General features: G+C 40.1%; 1 protein-coding gene across 1 annotated transcript in view; it reads right to left on the reverse strand.

The window, feature by feature from the left end:
* Positions 1 to 19,371, reverse strand: part of Gli3 (GLI family zinc finger 3) — a 266,310-nt gene that overhangs the window by 68,670 nt on the left and 178,269 nt on the right. Inside the window, exons 6-9 of the mRNA XM_021180371.3 lie at positions 17,309 to 17,455; positions 12,991 to 13,192; positions 1,667 to 1,880; positions 852 to 965 (exon numbers count right to left, since the gene is read on the reverse strand). Of these exons, the coding sequence (XP_021036030.1) occupies positions 852 to 965; positions 1,667 to 1,880; positions 12,991 to 13,192; positions 17,309 to 17,455 (677 nt within the window). The remainder of the gene's footprint in view (positions 1 to 851; positions 966 to 1,666; positions 1,881 to 12,990; positions 13,193 to 17,308; positions 17,456 to 19,371) is intronic.

Raw genomic sequence — 19,371 nt, forward strand, 5'->3', positions numbered from 1 at the left:
CTGATGCAGGCTAACATGATAAACTGTTACACCATGGTGTAAGCAGCAACACTGTCTGTTCTCCAGCAAACTATGACGAGGATTGTTTCAGAACTCGCTCCTTATCATAACCTCATTCGGTCTTCAAAATTCTCATGGAGGGACCCATTGCCTTACTTCAGTAAGGACTGGGTTGAGCCATACTGATGATAGCAAAGTTATGATTGCATGGACCTTTAGACTCTCACTAAGCTCTGACTTGAGGGAAACAGCACTGATTAAACCTGTCAAGTCAGGCTCAAGAACATAAGAAATGGCAATCTGGATATACCCTACATGTTCTTTAGCAGAGGCAGAAATAAGTGATCAGCAATACCGTCCTGAATCTATTCGGGGGGACTTGAGTCTCTTCTGATTCTCTGAGCTTTTTGACCAAGTACAAAGTAGCAAAATAAGAAAAATGGAGAACATAATCAATGAAGGGGACATCATAAACTCTGCTGAGCTTAAGCATGAGGCCAGAAACTCAGGAATTTAGGGTCAAGGTCAGTGATGAGAAGCCTCATCATACCTATGAACAGAAACAGAGGAGTCTAACCAAACACTCTCTGGACTATGCTGGCTCAAACTTCTAAGCCATCTCACCTATGAAGAACACATATCCCCACATAACATCATTCACTGCAAGTATTTGGTTTTGAATTAGAGAAATGAATTTAGTTGATCCCTAATGGGGTCATTTTCAAACACATGGCCAATGTCAAGAATACAGTAGGTAGGAAAATGTTGTGTATAAATCGAGAGGACAAGGAACTGATCCAAAATCACTATGAGAGAAGAAAAGGCTCTTCTGTAAAGCCTGGTTGTCATACCTGCTGGCCCCGTGATCCTGGGCTGGGGAGGTCTTCATCAGGCTTGATCTTGGACCGCTTATTATGCATAGGGTCACCAGTGCTGCTCACTGCAGACTCGCTTGTGGGCTTGCTCTGCTGGTCATATTTGTAGAAAAAAATCAGGCTTGGGTTAATAAATGGGACTCAAGTAAAAAAAAATGTCTGAAAACAAACAAGCTTGTTTGATACTCTAACAAGGATTCTGTTGACACCAGTCACCCATGGGAGAGTCCAGATGAGACATTCTTCACTTCTGACTCACGAGTCACTTGTGGCTTGTGAAAGCTTGAAGAAGAGAGGAAGTGCCCTAGACTTCAACAAGCTAAACTTATTCCCGAAAATGTTGAGTTCGGGTGGGAGATCAGAAGAAACTATGAGTGAAGTTCCTCAATTATAGCATCTAGATTTTTTTCCTTAAATAATACTAGGCTGGCAAAAGAGTAGAGAGACTGGTATTTTATGTTTGCTATAGAGGGTCATATTGTGCCCAGTAGTAGCCTGGTTACAGGAAAGGGAGTGGACAGTGGCTGAGAGTCCACACACATAGACCATCAATAGAAGATGAAGTTTATAGATCACTAGAGTAGGGCTTTATCAGCTAGCCTACTTTTAATCATAAGCTAACGGCTCTGATAGAAGATGCCCTGGATCACATTCATCTAAATTGAATACACCCTTAGAGAAAATTCAAGATGCCATATGAAGCCTTAACAATGATGGACCCTGTGACCCTAACAACCAGCATGACGATAAGGCCTCTGTGGACCAAGCTGAAGCAAGGCTGCACCTCTCACCTGTGAGGACTCAGAAGGGCCAGAGCTGACCTGGACGGGGTTCAGAACTGTCGGAATCCCAGGGATAGGTCTCTGTGTTGGAAATGTTGGAGCAGGGTGGATGAGAGGAGGGCTATGTCCAAATGCAGAGCCTAAGCTTTGCTGTCGGCTTAGGATCTGTTGATGCATGTGAAGAGACACAGGAGCGGAAGGGTAGGTGAAGCTCAACGCAGGGCTATAGAGGAAGATGAGAAAGAAAATGATCACTTCTGCTGACACCAGACACTATCACAAACTAAGAATATTTATAGCTTTATCTGAAGCCACCCAAATCACACCAGGTCTGTCTGTTCTGATGAGAGAAAGTTAGGAACAATCACTGCCAAGAGTTTTGAATACTTCCAAGAAAAAACAGAGCATGAAGATCAGACATATGTGCACATCTGCCCAGATCACAATCCTGATGGAAGATTCTAGAAAGTGGAAATAAGGGGCATCGACTCAATAATAACTATTTATTGCAATAACAAACTTTATAGAAAAAAGAGAATGTGTGACTACATGCTTTATACTTCTCAGTGCTCTGGGCTCCACTTGTTCCTGTGCATGGAGCAATTTCTTTAATCTTAGCTCACACCGATCGCTTTCATATGTCTCCAGATCTTATTACAAGAGGAAAGAAAATCAATTGGTTAAATGTGTTTTGAACACCATGCTTGTCATATCACTCATTTGTTTGTAAAGATGGAAAGCTTGGTTCATCCAGAATACCACCTAAAGAATTTCCATCAGTGCCGTCTGGTTACAGACGCTGATGGATTAAGCTCTCCCCACTGAAATCAGTGATCAATGGGCTTTGATGGAGGAATATTCCAGTGGGAGAGCTCAGCTCCTTCCTCCAGCACACCAGCATTAAGTGTCCATTACAACCCATTATGCATGTTAATGCCTGTCACCACTTTATTTTGCTACATCGTTTCCAGGTCACAGTCTGTTCCCAGGAAGTGCTACCTTTATCTCAAGATACTCAGGCCAGTGGCCAATGTCCAAATGTTTTCTGTGAGCACAGTTTAGGAATCAAATCCTCTAAAAGCAATGACAGACTGTGGAGGACTTTCCAGTGGCATACAAATACATGGAGAACTAATAACTATCCATGGAAAATTCTATTCTATAAAAAATTATTGATAATAAATGTACTGCATACACACACACAAAACTATAATGTTAGCCAGAAAGAACCAGTGTTTCTCATATTAAAGGTAGAACATATGCAAATTTCCAATCTGGTGGGTTAATTACTATTGCTGCTAAGCACATTAACTGAGAATAAAATAATTACAATAACAAAATTCAAACCATTTCAACAACTTTCAGTAATAATTCCAGAGATATACTCCTTTCATTAACACACTTTACATTTTTGTCTATTTGACTATAACCCATAAAAGGGCGGCTTCAATAAGAATTCATTACTATTATTCCTATAGAGAGTTTCCTGTTACAATAGCTTGCCCATTTAAAAGTGAATACCATTAAGAACACCCTAAGAGAAATCCAGCAGGCTTTGAGGGTCTTGCCTTTCATTTTACATTGTATTTCCTTAATAAAGGAAAGCAGAAACATGGTAAAAACTGTGCCTGTTCACAGTAAGTTAGAATAAGTAGTGATATCTATTCTACAGTGCTATACTTTCTGCCTGTATTTCTGTAAGCAACCATGAAGGATTACAGCAACACTCACCTAAGGTAGCTGTGTGGATGATTGATAGGGCATTAATCAAAAGATGCATATCTACCTCAGAATTTGTTCACAAGCTTTCTTCTAATAGCTGATTTCATGTTCACTGAGCTCTGTGCCAGTTTGTCCAATTTATTTTTCAGTGTACAAGCCATTCATCAAAACCCACACTGATTTAACACCTCCACCTCCTTTGGGTGAATGGGTATTACCAAGTGTAAGTACCTTATTCTACTCATTAAAGAAATAAAACCCGAAGACCCCACTTCAGGAATAATTAGATCGTCAACAGACCCTGCATTAACCTCTATACAATTTTCAGTTTCTCACGGGCCTGAACTATTCAGCAGGCTGAAGGAAGGAAACTTAGGAAGAGGCCACTGATACTTTAAACTGCAAGTGACATCAGATTTGGGGCCTTAAAAATAAGAGTAGATGTTTGCGAATCATGACTACTAACGAGCAGTACTTCACAAAGTAGAGCAGAACTTCCTGTGTTCCCTACTCAGATCCCTTTGCCTCTAGAATTAAGCATGAAGCTGTGAGCTCCTGCCTTTCCTGGCTCTTCCATGCTTTTAGAGGCTGCTCACATTCCCTGGCTCCAGTTGCCATCTCACTCTGGATCTCCCTTTTGACTGATTTTCTGGCATTCTCTCACAGGACTCTGGTCATTAATTTAGTAGCACAGATAACTCAAACTAAAATCAAGATCTTCAGCTTAACCACACCTGCATATAAGGTAACTTGTTCATAGGTTCAAGGGTTTCGAACATGGGCATCTTTGGGGGCTATTATTCTGCCCATCATACCTAGGATGCCATCAAAAAGAAGGGAGGGAGGGAGGGAGGGAGGAAGGGAGGGAGGGAGGGAAACCCAAAGACAAAAGCTGTATTGAGAAAAAGTATTGCTCTGAAAACTACAGACAGCATATGTACCAAACAGTATTAAGGCATCAAAGCTAACATTTAACTTCGCTTCTCACAATATGGTAGCACAACAGAGGCTTTGTTGATTACAAAGGACAAAATTAGAAAGAAGAGGTTAATTACGCTTAAAGAAGCCCTTGCAAAATACTGCATATATTCATTCTATAATTCTTTACAAAGTATCAATATTACTGAAATTTCTTATAGAACCCAGGACCACCTGCCCAGGACTGTTGCCATCCATAGTGGGCTGGGCCCACCCAGATCATCATTGATTTTAAAAAAAAATAGCCAACCTCATGGAGGCAATTCCTCAACAGAGATTCCTTCTTTCCAGGTTAACTCACAGTGGCACAAAATCTCCAACACAAACACTTGTAAAAGCTAGGCACTAGAATTCCTTGACACTGGCTGGATCACCAGCATAACTAACAGAAGCACCAGCTGGTCTTTACTTTTCCAAGAGTAAAAGGGTAGAAAATGTGGCTTTTAGATGTTGACTAATCAGCACCAATGTATGGTTACTGGAGTGTTTGTTTAACAGGGCCTTGGACCCATGGCTACCATGCAGAATCCTGAGCACAGCTGGGTCAGAACTGCTCACTCAGTCAGGTCCCCCTCTCTCACACTTCTATGTGAACAGCAGCTCATTTTCCCAAAGACTTAAAAACAAGACTTTCAAGGCAGAAAGATGGTTCAGTAGTTAAGAGCACTCACTGCTCTTACAGAGGACTGGGACTAAGTACTTAGCCTCACATGGTAGCTCAAAACTATCATTTTAATTCCAGGGAATCTGCTATCCTCTTTTGGCCTCAGTGGGCACCAAGCACACATGTGATGCACATACATGTATGCAGGCAAACACTCATATATACAATTTAAAAAAACTAAATAAGATTTTCAAAATCTGAGACAAATTTCTAGCATGTATGTATATTTTATCAACAAAATTTTTAAATCAAGATTTTTTTACAATGTTCAGTTCAGTGATAGAGTGCATGCTTAGCACGTTGGGAAGCCTTAGGTTCAATTTGCATTCTCCCCGCCCCCCAAAAATTGGGGCTGTTTCTTCATATTGTGGTAAATAATACAGCAGTTTCCTGTATGGAAGTCTGTTAGAATCTCACCAACTGTCCCCAACTGGGTAAAATTGGAGATGTTAGCCAAAAGAAGATACATAAAACAATTAAATGACAGTTAATTAACTGTCATTAGTTATATACAATGCATCTCATTCGTTAATTCCAGAAATTTGAACTGAGTATTTTCTATCTACATGTCTCGCTATTTGTAGCTAGGAGGCTACTTATTAATTATAATCAATTTGGTAAAACTTAAAATGTAGTCATGTTATTACACACATTATTTGTCACATCAATAAGTTATGAGTCCACACACATACACACACCCAAACAGACAACAGACACACACATACTCCCTTTGAGCAGTCAGTAAATCACATTTCTGTTTATTTCTTACAACAACAGATTAATATATAAGTGGGACACTGAAAGTTCATACTGTAGAAATAAATTATTAAACATTTATTCAACTTTACTATTAACAGTATTTACTTTAACTATTAACATTTCAAAATCATCATATTCAAATCACATGGAAAACTCCCATGAAAATAGCCTACATGAAGACCCGAAAATGTATTTTTATTTATTTATTTATTTTTATTTTTTTGGTTTTTCGAGACAGGGTTTCTCTGTGTAGCCCTGGCTGTCCTGGAACTCACTTTGTAGACCAGGCTGGCCTCGAACTCAGAAATCCGCCTGCCTCTGCCTCCCGAGTGCTGGGATTAAAGGCGTGCGCCAGCGGGCGGTAGGAAAAGTGATGCTAAATTTCTTAATAATTGTGCTATCAATAAGGCCACAGGCTTTGGACTGATGCAGGCCTTTCTACTGGAAGAAATGATTGATTTTTACATGAAAATGAAAGCAAGGAGGAAGCTACAGAACTCAGCCACTGGATGGGAACTGGTAAAAGTTGGAGTATAGTACAGTCATGTGAAATAATATACTGAAAACTCATTTGCGTGTTAACTAATAAAAAAAGCAGTGTTTTCCCTGAAAAAACAGTTTTTCCTTATAGTAACCACATAATTGCCCATCCCTATGTATATAAAATGGTGGCCAGAGGTGTTCTTCTTTCTTTCTTGTGTCAAACCACCACAAACCTGGGGTTACGGGCAGCCAGGCAGTTAAGTATGCCACACCTTTGATCTATGAGGATGCAGCAGAAAGCCTCCTAAGTTTCTGAGTTCATCTCTGAAATCTCTCAGTGATTGAGAGTGAGTTGAACAGAGTTGGTTAGGAAGGTGGCTAATGAGAGAACGAGGTTACACATGAGAGCCCCGAAGTGGAAGGTAAAAAGACACAGCAAGTCTCAGAGGCACCGTTCCTAAATCCAGTGGATTGTGTCAACAATAGCTGGAGTCTAAGGGAATGCCTTGCTTTAGATGTAAACTCTACTTTCCTTAATGACTATCAATAAATACATATTTCCTAATTTGCCATGCCAGTTAATTCTTAGAAGTGAAGTGGGTGTATTTTTTGAGACAGGGTCTCAAAGTTCTTTATGTAGATCAGGTTGGACTGATCTCACAGAGATCCACCCCAGAGTCTGAGGATTAAAAATGTGGGCACTTGGTTCAGGTCAAAACATTCTGAACAGGAACAGAGTCCTACTATAAACTGGGACACGGATAAGCCCAGATCTCTAAAGGCAGAAGAACGTAAGGGCTGCACTTGCTTTCTGGCTTCTGCCCTCCTAAATCTTTTGCGCATGAACCAGATACGTCTTGGATGTAAAATGAAGCAGCATGGGGATAGCAGGCAGCACAACTTGAAAACTGACCTTAGAGGAACTGCCTTCTAATCACCCCAGATTTCCGAGTCACGCTTTGGGCTCTGGACTAATAAGGTCATTTACTAGACAACAGCTGCCTTTCAAAGAACAATCTTTCCAGTTTTGCAGGGAATGGCCTCACAGCTTCTATTAAATTCATATGAATATATATAGACATACATATGCACCCATGTGGTTATACTTGAGAACAAACAAAATAAAAATTTCTACTTCCATCCATAAAAATTCCTACGGCACATTTAATAGAAAAGGCAGTTAAGCCTCAGAAGGAAAGAAGAAAGAGGTACAAATGCACACACTCAAAATGAATGTGTCCTAACCTTTATATTCTGGTATGCATACTCGGAGTAGCCCTAGAGAACGTGTACTAGGCTTTCTATTGTGAATATGATGTAGAAAACTAAGAAGGTACTTGCCACCAAGCAGCCATGAATAGAAATAGCAATGGCCTACTGTATGGTAAGAGTCACTCACAAGCTTCAAGGCAGTGAATGGGCTGAGCATGGACACACAGTTAGGAAAGTCCTGTTCATATGAGCCGCATCAGCCACTATTACTTCTCTCATGGGAGTGGTATTTCCCAGGACTGTTTTAGCTGTGTTTCAGCCACTCAAGGGTTTCAGAGGAAGTTCATCCTCATGAACAGGACCTGGTGAACAGAAGGAAGATCAGAGGACCCACCAGACTGACACTCTGGTGGTTACATGCCTGTGACAGCCCACCTCTGAGCACATCTTCGCAGCCTTAGTATTAAACAGCCTCCTCAAAGCTTTCCGTTGGTCTTATGGCATCAGTCACAGACATTGCAAAAGCGAGCTCTGTCAATGTCCCCAAACTTGCACCCTAGCTGACTTGCTGGTAGCTTACTGTCTTCTAGTCTTCTGGTCCAGTGCTGTTTGTTCAAATGCCCTGCTCTTCCCTTCATTCGAGCTATCTGCTTATCACTGTTCTTAGGTGGTCACAGAAAGCATTGCCTATGGTGCTTCCTGTTATCTTACAGGTCTCAGCTTCCTGCGACCCGGGTCATTTTTTTTTTTTTTTTCTGCAGCAATGACCAGCAATCAATAAGCTTCTTCCCCAAGCTGCTCCGTTACTCAGGTCTGCTTTGAGGCATTTCTTCCTGAAAGTTCCTTGAAGGTGAAAGGCTCATTTACTCTTTGTCTAGCCTTCACACCTAGCTTGTAGTTAAACTCATTCTAATGTTTAAGGAATAAATAATCTGAAGAAAACTATCTTTAAAAAAAAGATACTATTAACTACTGTCTTAGTCAGGGTTTCTATTCCTGCACAAACATCATGACCAAGAAGCAAGTTGGGGAGGAAAGGGTTTATTCAGCTTACACTTCCATATCCATACTGCTGTTCAGCACTAAAGGAAGTCAGGACTGGAACTCAAGCAGGTCAGGAAGCAGGAGCTGATGCAGAGGCCATGGAGGGATGTTCTTTATTGGCTTGCTCAGCCTGCTCTCTTATAGAACCCAAGACTACCAGCCCAGAGATGGTCCCACCCACAAGGGGCCTTTCCCCCTTGATCACTAATTGAGAAAATGCCCCACAGCTAGATCTCATGGAGGCACTTCCCCAACTGAAGCTCCTTTCTCTGTGATAACTCCAGCTTGTGTCAAGTTGTCACAGAACTACCCAGTACAACTACTTTACTAATATTAAGGAGGTAAAAAGGACACCACAGAATTTTTACAAGATGGGATCAGAGATTTTTTAATATAATGGTAATCTGGCATTGTGGTTCTCTGCTCCCAGTCCATTTAATTCATCTGTGTGTATATGCTGCTTCTCTAGTAGAAGCTAGACATTCGCTTCCATTACCAGCACAGAGCGAGAGAGCTGTGGAACACACTGCTTCCTCCTTTCCACCAGGCAGCATGCATGGACATGGAAAAGACTTACTTCTTCCACAGAGAGGATGATGGCATAAAAAAAGGGAGGAGAGAGGACACAACAACCACCAGGCCATATTTGTCTGACAGACAACAGGAAAACTCCAATGCCTGTGAAGCTGGAGAGTTAGACAACTCACTGGGAAATTTGGGAGATAGAACAAGAAATACAATTTTCACCAGATGATTTTCCTAACCATGCCAGATCTTAAACAGCCAACGAGGAAACCCTTGTCATTTTACCACTAAGTTGATAATGAAAAAGCTATACTTGATCTACAGAGAATCCGTTTACTAATCATTTCTCCATCCCATTTACATTTGAACACCCATAAGGATCTTTTGAAATGCCTTCTTTTGCTATGATGGTGTAATATCTGGGGAAGATAATAGCAGAACAACCTACTGTTATGAGTTATGGCTATTTACAATGTTAGGGTTAACTGTAGATTGAGGACCACAGGCCGTTTGATACTCTCGTCTTCAATGGAAACCTTTCAAGTGATGGAGAACTTATAGTTTCTTTAAATGCAATATTTTATAATATGTGTGTGGGATTTTGAGTTACAGCAGCTCTGGAATAAAAAGAGGACTTAGGATACATACCTAAGTCATGTCTGACACACCCAAGTACTATGGATAATATGCTCTTCAAAGTAGTTATTTCATGATATATTAAAGGATTCTGAATTACAAGTAAATATTTTAAAGATATAAAATAATATACTAAAACAGACATTTGCTGTTTTAACCCTTTTATTTTGTATCAGCTTCCCTCTGCTTCTATATGTAAAGTATTGATCTGTGGAAATGTAGAATAACATCTGATCTTGGCATCTGGAAAACCAGAATCACTTAGTGAAAAAAGATGAAGGATATTCTCATTGTTCAATGGGAGGAAAAACATTAATTTATTATTCAGTAAATATTTGTAGTGCCGTATTCATGGCAGAAGACAAAGGTGATACAGAGAAACAAGAGAGGTCTGGTGCTCTGCTCTACTTCAGGAAAATGGATGGCAACAGAAATCTCAATAACTGTGTTCTTATATAACAGAATCCTTACAAACTTAAATGTGTATAATTCCCTATGCACTGCCAACATTAACAGTGAGGTAGACATTGCAAAATGTTGAGTGTAGAAGTCAGGTGTGTTTTGGGGTAAAGTAATGGGCAGGAGACTGCAAAGCGGTGGTACCAATATTCACCCAGCTCAGTAAATTGGCCAGCGTCCTCCTTCCTTGTGCCTGTCCATGTGCTTACCCAGTTCAACTCAGACATCAAATGTACTTCCTACTCAGTTTTTTTTTCCACTGCTCATTTTTTCTCAGATTAGCATCTGCCCTCAGGGTATCCATAAGAATCATTCTTTTCCCTGCCATTTCCTGGTCCATAATTGATGATTGCTGAGCTGATTTATTTAGGTCGAGGGACAACAATATACCAAAGTTTCCTTGGCACGTGGAGATGACATGACCATTACTATATTTACTGTATTATAATGGTACATGGCAGCTCATCATATACTGGATTACCTTCTATGTGGAAAAAAAATTGAGAAATGTTCTTAGCATACTATGAATGCATATCAAAGACTACTATGACCCACTGACAGAGAGGATATGCATGAAAATACTCAAGGAAAGAAAGAAAATGAGTATGAGATAGTCCTAGGTCACCTGACTGTCACTGGATCTTTTGAGACCATACTGGTCTTTAAAGTGAATCTCTTCTTCCACTTTTAACGAAATGATAACTTTAAGTCAGGACATCAAGAGTCTCTGAAGTGTGGTAGCTCCTTCTCAGAGCAAAGGTAGGATATCACAAAGATGCTAGATAAGAATAAATGATACTACCTGAACATTTATGCAGCATATTCTAACCTGAATTCTTAGAAATTGTAAAGAGTAAAGCAAACAAATAGGGATAAACAAGAGAGAAAGAAGAACTGTTCACAAAGTAATTCTGTAGCTAAAGGTATAGCTTAGTAGTAGAGCATCTGCCTTGCTTAGCTAAGTCCTGATTTCAATCTCTAGTGCTACCTCCTTGCCACAAACGCCACAAAGTGATACGTGTAACTATCATTTGTGTAAATAGCACAGTATTTCTACATGGATGTTTTAGTCAAGTTACAAAATTGTGAAATCTCAGTAAATTAAAATATAGTTTATGGTAACAGATGACCTAAGAACCCTTGCCACGAGAACAGGAACAAGCTGCTGGGTTGGAGAACAACAGGCTGAAACATCACTGATGTAGCACAGCCAGTGCTATTGTCTCTTTGAGTTACCATTTCTCTTCCAACTTTACCCAATAAGGAAGAAATTTTGTCCCACTCTGGATCCATATCACCTTAATAAAACATGGCCCTTTGCAACACACTGGATATCTTACCTGCAGCTGTTAGATATGCAAATTAGGGCCACACTTGGGATCTGACCACAGGCAGACACCTGAAGTGTACATTTGTGACTATAGTAGCAGATATTGAGACACCTTAGACCCCTGTCTATGTATTGATTCCATCGGTTAACCTTGAGATACTCCAAACCCTACATTATGTGTGGACTATATAGTCACATAAGCAGGTGTTTGCTTCATTCCATAGCTCCACTTCTTATTGGCCATATGAAAGAATATCAGAAAATGAGAATCATGATTTATCGTAACACTACTAACCTGTCTGCCAATAAGAAATGCTGACAATTTAACTAAAAAACAAAACAAAACATCAAAACTGCACTGAAAAATGTTTTAGTGGAACAATGGTATTAGTTATTCTTAATAAACATGGAGAGAGTAGTATTACTTATTGCATTTTTCTGAACTGTTGAAGTTTCCCAAACATGTAAAGTCACCATGAAAGGCTCATCAATTAATAACTAGAGCTCCTGCCCATTTGTTAAAAAATAATAATAAAATACATTCTTACTTATTAAAAGCAAGGTTAGTGAAAATAGTGATTAGATCCTATGTTCCATCTATGTATTGTGTTTTCCTGGGGTTTCATTTTGCTTGTTTTTTGACAGAATGTCAAGCAGCCCAAGCTGGCCTTGAATTCCCAATGCCCATCCGTCTTCCCTTCCCAATGCCCTGGCTTCATGCCAGGTTCACTAGGATGACTCCAAGATGAGGGAGCACCCACAGTGTGCCGAACTACAATGCGAAGATTACTGGTAAGGGAATTTTGGGACCATGGTGAAAACTGGAGTGAAAATGAGAGCTAAAGATTATAAGCAGGATTGTCTTAATTAACTATTTGCTAGGACACTGTTAATTCTGTAACGAGCACAGTTTAGAGGAAAGTGATCAACTGACAAAAGCAACACCTTAGCATGGCTTCTTTCATATTCCTTTCATATGCAGGGATGAAAGCCCAAATCTGATCATTACCAATAGCATCTTACATTCTTTACACTCATGTAAGGGTGTGTAAAAATTACCTCAGTACACAGAAAAGATAACCAAAGTTTTATCTTTAAAGGTAAGCTGGAAAAGTATAATTAAAAAAAATAAGAAATATGTTTTCAATAGATTTCCTGCTAACTCACCAGTGATTGGCTAGGTAGGTACCTCCAACTCTTTTACATACTGGGCAGCCAGGCAGAGTTAGTTTTTATTCTACAGAAATATTTGCAACAGAAGAACTGGATAAGAGATTTAAAGTTCTCTAACTCTAAGAAGAGATCTCATTGAAACTGAATAACTGCCATACAACAACTATTGAATAATGGACACAAACAAATTAACTTTGGCTCATTGTTGTGGTATTTAACCGGAATCCTAGTATGTATACAGCAGCCTGCTAATTCTTCAGACCACTGGCACTACAGATGGATTACTGGTTCTTATGAGCACTGACATTTTATTATAAAGACACATAACGGATTCAGGAAAATACGTACCTGATTGCACTTGCCGATAAGTGCCCATAGGAACCACTTGCTGAAGAGCTGCTACGGGAATTATTGAGGATTGTAACCAAGGAGTTAGGGGATGTTCTTATCATGGTCTGAAGGTCGAAGCTATGATCTGACAGTGGCGATATTGACAGTGTACGCTTTCGGCTGGGCCTAGCTGACAGCCTAGGGCTGGGAAATCTGGTGCCTGTTACAGAAACAAAGCAGAACTTGATTACCTACAGCCAGAATCTATATGCTATTGACTGTCAGTTCTTGGTGAGAAAGGAGAGGGACAAGAAGTTGGCAACTTGTGGTGACAAGCATCTCTCCTCTCTCTTGTGATCTACTGGCTACAATTGAAGAAATTAGGGCAAAATATTTATCTTCCAAGGGTTTACCTCAGTGGAGCACTGTTTATTAATATACAGGCAACATGATAAATTGCCCAACAAAAGGGAGAGACTTTTATATGTTATCCTTCTTATTTCTAATGATTTATGAATCTGACAGCTGCTTAGATATTCCCATCATTAATTCACCACAAGCAACAAAGACAGAGGTTCCCACAGTTGCAACACAATGCCCTCTCCACTCTAACACACACCATCTTAAGGCAGTGAATTGAATGACAAAAAAAAGAAAGAAAAAAAAAAAGAACTAAAGCATGCTAAAATAAAGAACTGGGTGTAGTTATGCCTGCCTTTCTCATGAACCCTGCAGTTAAATGCTCCCTGGTAAACCTACACCATCACTAAAGCAACTTATAAATGCATTACCCCAAGTCAGTCATACTCAATTTAGGGTGATTCTGTACCCCAGGAGGTGTCTGACATCAGGGTATACTATGGGTATCTAGTGGGAAAAGGCCAGACACTGTCAAACCCCTCCACTGCAAAGAGTAGTCCTGCCTTATACAGCCTTGGGCTCGGTGGTGTCAAGAAGGGTTCCTGTCCTACAAGCCTCCTCATCTAAGCCTATAGATTCCAATTTGTTGATGGCGGTAGCTTATAAACTTTCTAAGTTGGGAGGTATAAACCCTGCCAAGGATGTGAATAAGACCTGATATGCCTAAAGATATTGAGATGGACCCATCTTCCCCATTAAAGAACTAAGTCTTTAAACTTCAGTCTTTAAGCTTCTTAAACTGGAGGCTAGTATCTCAATTTAAGCATATGTCCACTTGATATGGTGGTTTCTAACTGAAGGGTTAAATATTATTCACATTCAAATTTGTTACACATCAAGTCTTAGGTCACAGGAGCGAATGCTAACTGCTATGCCTGCCTTCCGAAGATCAATTTACAAGTCAGTCATAAAACTAAAGCTTAAGGAATCAGAAGGTCATCCTGCCACATAAGAAGCAAATCAACTGTAAATAATTTTAAGTACAAACAGAAGATTTTATGTTCCATAGGATGCTTACAGAGATGTGACAATTTTTGCCTCATTCAGAAAATTACATGTGTATTGTGTGTTGGGGGTGGGTGGGTGATATGCCATTGGCCTTAAACTGACAATTCCCCCTGACTCTGCCTCCCAATTACAGGAATTAAAAGTTTGTGTTACCACAACTGACCTCAAGCAAGATAACAACCCTCCTTGCTGAGATAATTTAACGAAACAGAAGTAGTGAGTATGAAAGGCTGTACAGTTAATCTCACAACCATAAACAGTACCACAATGGTACTGTTAGCAACATCCATGTGTACCACCATTCCACCACACTGAATGAGAAGCCCGGTGTCTTCTCAATGTTTTCTTTCAGTCACGTTTAAAATGGGTTCACGCATTTAGAACAGCTTCAGCACCACAGACTCAGGGCACGTAAGTACAGAACAGTAGTCCTGGCCCTCCATACACTCCCAGTATTCAAGGGGGCATCTCAGTTTTATTATACCCTGACCTTGAATGTAACTATTTTATGTCTACTCACTGCAGTAAGTTAATTGCATCATAAGAGATTTTAATGAAGAAATGTCTGTCATTTTTAGACAATTAGAGTGACAGACCAGACTTACTTTTAGTTTTCACACAACCCTTAACACTAACCATTTCTCGCAGGACTCAAAAGCAGCAAGATAACCTAGACCCTCATTATTCCCGCCACGCCAGATTTTGGAAGGATGATCAGGATTGACCCTAGCCTTCTAAATGCTAGCACTCACTAACTATCAGTGATGTGGGAGGTGATGTAATACCGTGAGACATAGGGAGCCTTAAATAGACCACTCAAAGTCAGGGGCCCGAGGCCTGACAAACCCTTCTCATCAAATTCTTCAGGTCACAGAAGACTGGCTGGAAAATGTCCTCATTGCTTCTCTCTGAGAACAGCACTAGTTTAATTTAAGTCAGTCTCTGGCCATATGTATAGCATAAACTCCATATTTCCTTGCTCTTTCTCAGTCCCTAGGATGTTCCTTAAAGGAATTACAGGCTCATGGTCCCTCAATCTCAGGGACTGTCAGAGCTATGAATATACCAGCTTAGTCTATTATGTCACACCATGTACTCTAGCCTCCATGTCAAGGTCCATCCTGGGTCACACAATGTGCTTCCACCAAGTGTGCAGAGGTAAAAACTACTTAAAGCCTAGGCGAGCACTCTATCTCTGAGCCACGACAAGCCTAGCCACAGGGCCTTTTTACTGCTCCAGCACGAGGAGTTCCAACCTAGTTTCTGTTAATTGTTTTTGTTTCTCTGTTTTAATAAAAATTTCTGACAAAGAAAGAAGAGCTTTCTTTTCATGTGATGAATGATAGGATATCTAAATTCCTACTTAATGACAGTCAATTTACCATATACTCTGGCAAATTAAAATTCCTTTAATTAGGTTTTACAAAGTAAAAGGGTAGCTTCATCCTTTATTTAGATAAAAAAAAAAAAAAAAGGCACCGCCTGACTAAACACATTCTTATCAAATAGAGAGAGTAATGCAGGCTGACCTTCCAAGGAGTCTCTCTTATTTTAATTCTTTATTTGCAGATTTTTAAATAACTAATTTGCATAATAACGGTGAACTGTTCCCCCCAAACAATTGCTAATTGAAATGTGGTTATGATGAATCTGAAACTTAAGCTCTTTATGCTACTGATGCTAACAACAAAACCCTCACAAAGGGCGCAACATAGTTCTTTTGCTTTGTGTGTGGTAACAAGCTGCCCAACAGAGGCCAGCACCAGGCCACACTCCTTCAGAGTATACCAAGGTGGTCCTGGGTGATTAGTAGACTCAGACTGGCAATTTTATTCCTATGTGGACCATCCATCATCCTTCCCTATTCCTCAAATTTGAGGCCTAGATTAACAGAAGCACTTCTCTGACAAGAATGACTCCAAACAAAGCCTAGCTGGACAAGGGTTAAACACCACAGCTAACAAGCAAACAAACAATCAAACAAACAAAACCAAAAACCAAAAACATATGTTGACCACTTGATATAATAGCTGGACTTTAGCATCACTCCTCAAGATCATGCCAAAGGATATTTACTGAACAGGTCCTTTCAGAGATGAAAGCTTTGAAATGCTCTAAAAAGCCATATTATCTGCTGGAGACATGGCTCGGGGGTTAAGAGCGCTGACTGCTCTTCCTGAGGTCCTGAGTTCAAATCCCAGCAACCACATGGTGGCTCACAACCATCCATAAAGGAAATCTGACACTCTCATCTGGTGTGTCTGAAGACAGACACATCAAATTTACGTATAATAAATAAATAATTTTTTGGGCTGGAGCAAGAAGGAAAAAAAAAGGCCTTATCATAGGCCCACTGTTACACAAAGGAATCCTAATACCACTAGACACGTCCATGCCCCAAGTGACATGCAACTTACATGATCTTCTTTCCTTCACTGCCTAGAACTAAAATCTGGAGATGTTTCTGGATTTCCCCCCACTAAGTATAACTATTATGAACCTTCCATGTTCTTAGCACCTGCAAAGGGTTTTCATGAAACACAGTATTTTAATATAAGAGTGCATAAATTGAAATAAATTAACACCTACTATCTAAAGGATAAAAATCCATGAAGCGGCCACACAAAATCCAAGAGGAATCTGTTCCTTTCTTTTCTTATTACAAGAAGCAGAACAGAGTAATTTGTTGACCAGCTACATTTCTAGTATTGCTACCAGGCTACAATTCGCTGTACATTTCAGTTCACCAGGAGGCTAAGGTCACCTGAAGGTGGTTCCTTCTTTCTGGTTCCTGCTTACTTTAGATTGGAAATTTAGCCCATCGCTTAACCTTTGCAGCTTGCTCTCCATTTTCCTATTTAGCTTCTGCTCCTCTCCCGGCTCTCCAGCAAACAGCCCTGCCACTTACTGTCCATGGCATGAAGGTACTCCATATGGATGGCCCCTGCACCAGCAGTGGCAGCTGAGGGAAGGATGTCTGCATAAGGGCTGCGCTGGCCTGTCAGCAGAGCCATCTGGTGATAGTATTCCGCAGGGCTAACTCCAGCATGGGGAGCTACAAGAAGAAACAAGACAGTGACAGTTGCAAGACAGACAAGGAGACACTGCTTTGGAAGTATTCTAAGCCTACTCGCCATTTAACCTTCAAACACAATTCTTTTATGGCTTGTGCAATAAAGCTGTTCTACGTATGCATTTATTGGCATCATTTCTTAATCTGGAAGGAAAAACTGGAGGAATAAAAATAGTAAAATATAGTATAAAAGTTTTGGTTTTTGTTAAATTATCATGAATTCGAATTTTTATATAGTCATGTATCTCTTAAGATGGGACACATTGTAAGAGACATGTAATTCAGGCAATTTTGTCATTTTGGGATCACAGAGGAGACATGTATATACTAAGAAAGCAAAGATGTTAACTAGACAGTGTAATATATGGGGAGTCCAATATACATAACTTTGTCCCAGTGTTGGTACCAAATTAAGCTGAATGTACATGGTCACGATTGACTCCCTCCCCCTGCAAAGGAAATAGTTTCCTAAAGATAATTACTGTGTGTTCATACTTGTTATAATAGTAGACAATGCAGACAACTGAGCTATCTTTCCAGACATACTTAAAATACTTCCCCAGGCTCCTGACAGGAGTGTCTGAGTTAACACTCACTAACATAAGAAGTCAGAGTTTACAGGAAAGAAGAAAAGAGCAGCACCCATTACTGACACACAACTGCATGATAAGCCGCAATTTCATGTTCCAGAATTTACAAGCTCTCCTTTTCCCTTTTCTCCCACCACTACAAAATCAAAAAGAAAATGTACCTATCACTCTGGAACAATATCCTGGCAAGAGTCAGCCTTAAATGAGTGGGATAATAATTAGTTTCCACCTGCCAATTTACGTGCAAAAGCAGCACTTCTGAGGGCGGCCTCTAGATTTTCAAAAATCTGGATTCAGAAAGTTCCATGAAGCAGCTAGGAGCCAGAAGTCAAGTCACATTTGTAAAGTGCTTAGGGACAGCATTTGAGCAGAGACACTTTACTAGCTACAGCAAAAAGTCCTAGCAACAGATGGTTTCAATTGGTGTCCACATGGAATACTTTTTATGCATGATACATAGCACAAATGAGTATCTTTAAAGTATTAGACTACAAGAGGAATTATATTATATTAATTATATTACTGAAATTATCTGACTGGGTAGTATGGTGCTTTGAGTTAGAATGGACTCCAAAAGTGAATAAGCTTGAATGTTCTCTCACCAGTTAGTGGAACTGTTTGGGGAGGACTAGGAAGGGTGGCCTTATTGGAGGAAATTTTTCATTGCAGATAAGATTTGAAATTTCAGAAGCTCACACCATTGCTAATTCTCTCTCTCCCTCCCTCGTACTTCTGGTCTTGGGAAGTTCTCAGTGACGGCACCATTGCTATGTCTGCCCGCCTCCTGTCAGGATAGTCCGAGTCTATCCCTCTGCAACTGGAAGCCCATATAAATTCTTCTATTAGTTACTTTGCTCATGGTACCTCCTCATAGCAGTAGAAAAGTAACTTAGACTCTTATTAATTGGAGTCTCATGAGGCAGGAAAGGGAAGGCAGAACCACCAATCAATCAATGGATATTTAATTCACGATTATTAAATGCAGACAACAGGCATGATTTCCATTCAGTAACTACAACTACCAAGTCCTCAGCCAGTCAAATTTCTGCAAGTCAGGTACAGCAACTCCAATTGCACCTTGAGCTTCTTTCTTTCTTTTTTTTTTTTTTAAAGATTTATTTATTTATTATATGTAAGTACACTGTAGCTGTCTTCAGACACTCCAGAAGAGGGAGTCAGATCTCATTACAGATGGTTGTGAGCCACCATGTGGTTGCTGGGATTTGAACTCTGAACCTTCGGAAGAGCAGCCTGGTGCTCTTACCCACTGAGCCATCTCACCAGCCCGAGCTTATTTCTTATCTCTTT

This window comes from Mus caroli, unplaced genomic scaffold, assembly GCF_978045245.1.
Source record: "Mus caroli unplaced genomic scaffold, Mus_caroli_1 scaffold_15, whole genome shotgun sequence".
NCBI classification, from domain to species: Eukaryota; Metazoa; Chordata; class Mammalia; order Rodentia; family Muridae; genus Mus; species Mus caroli.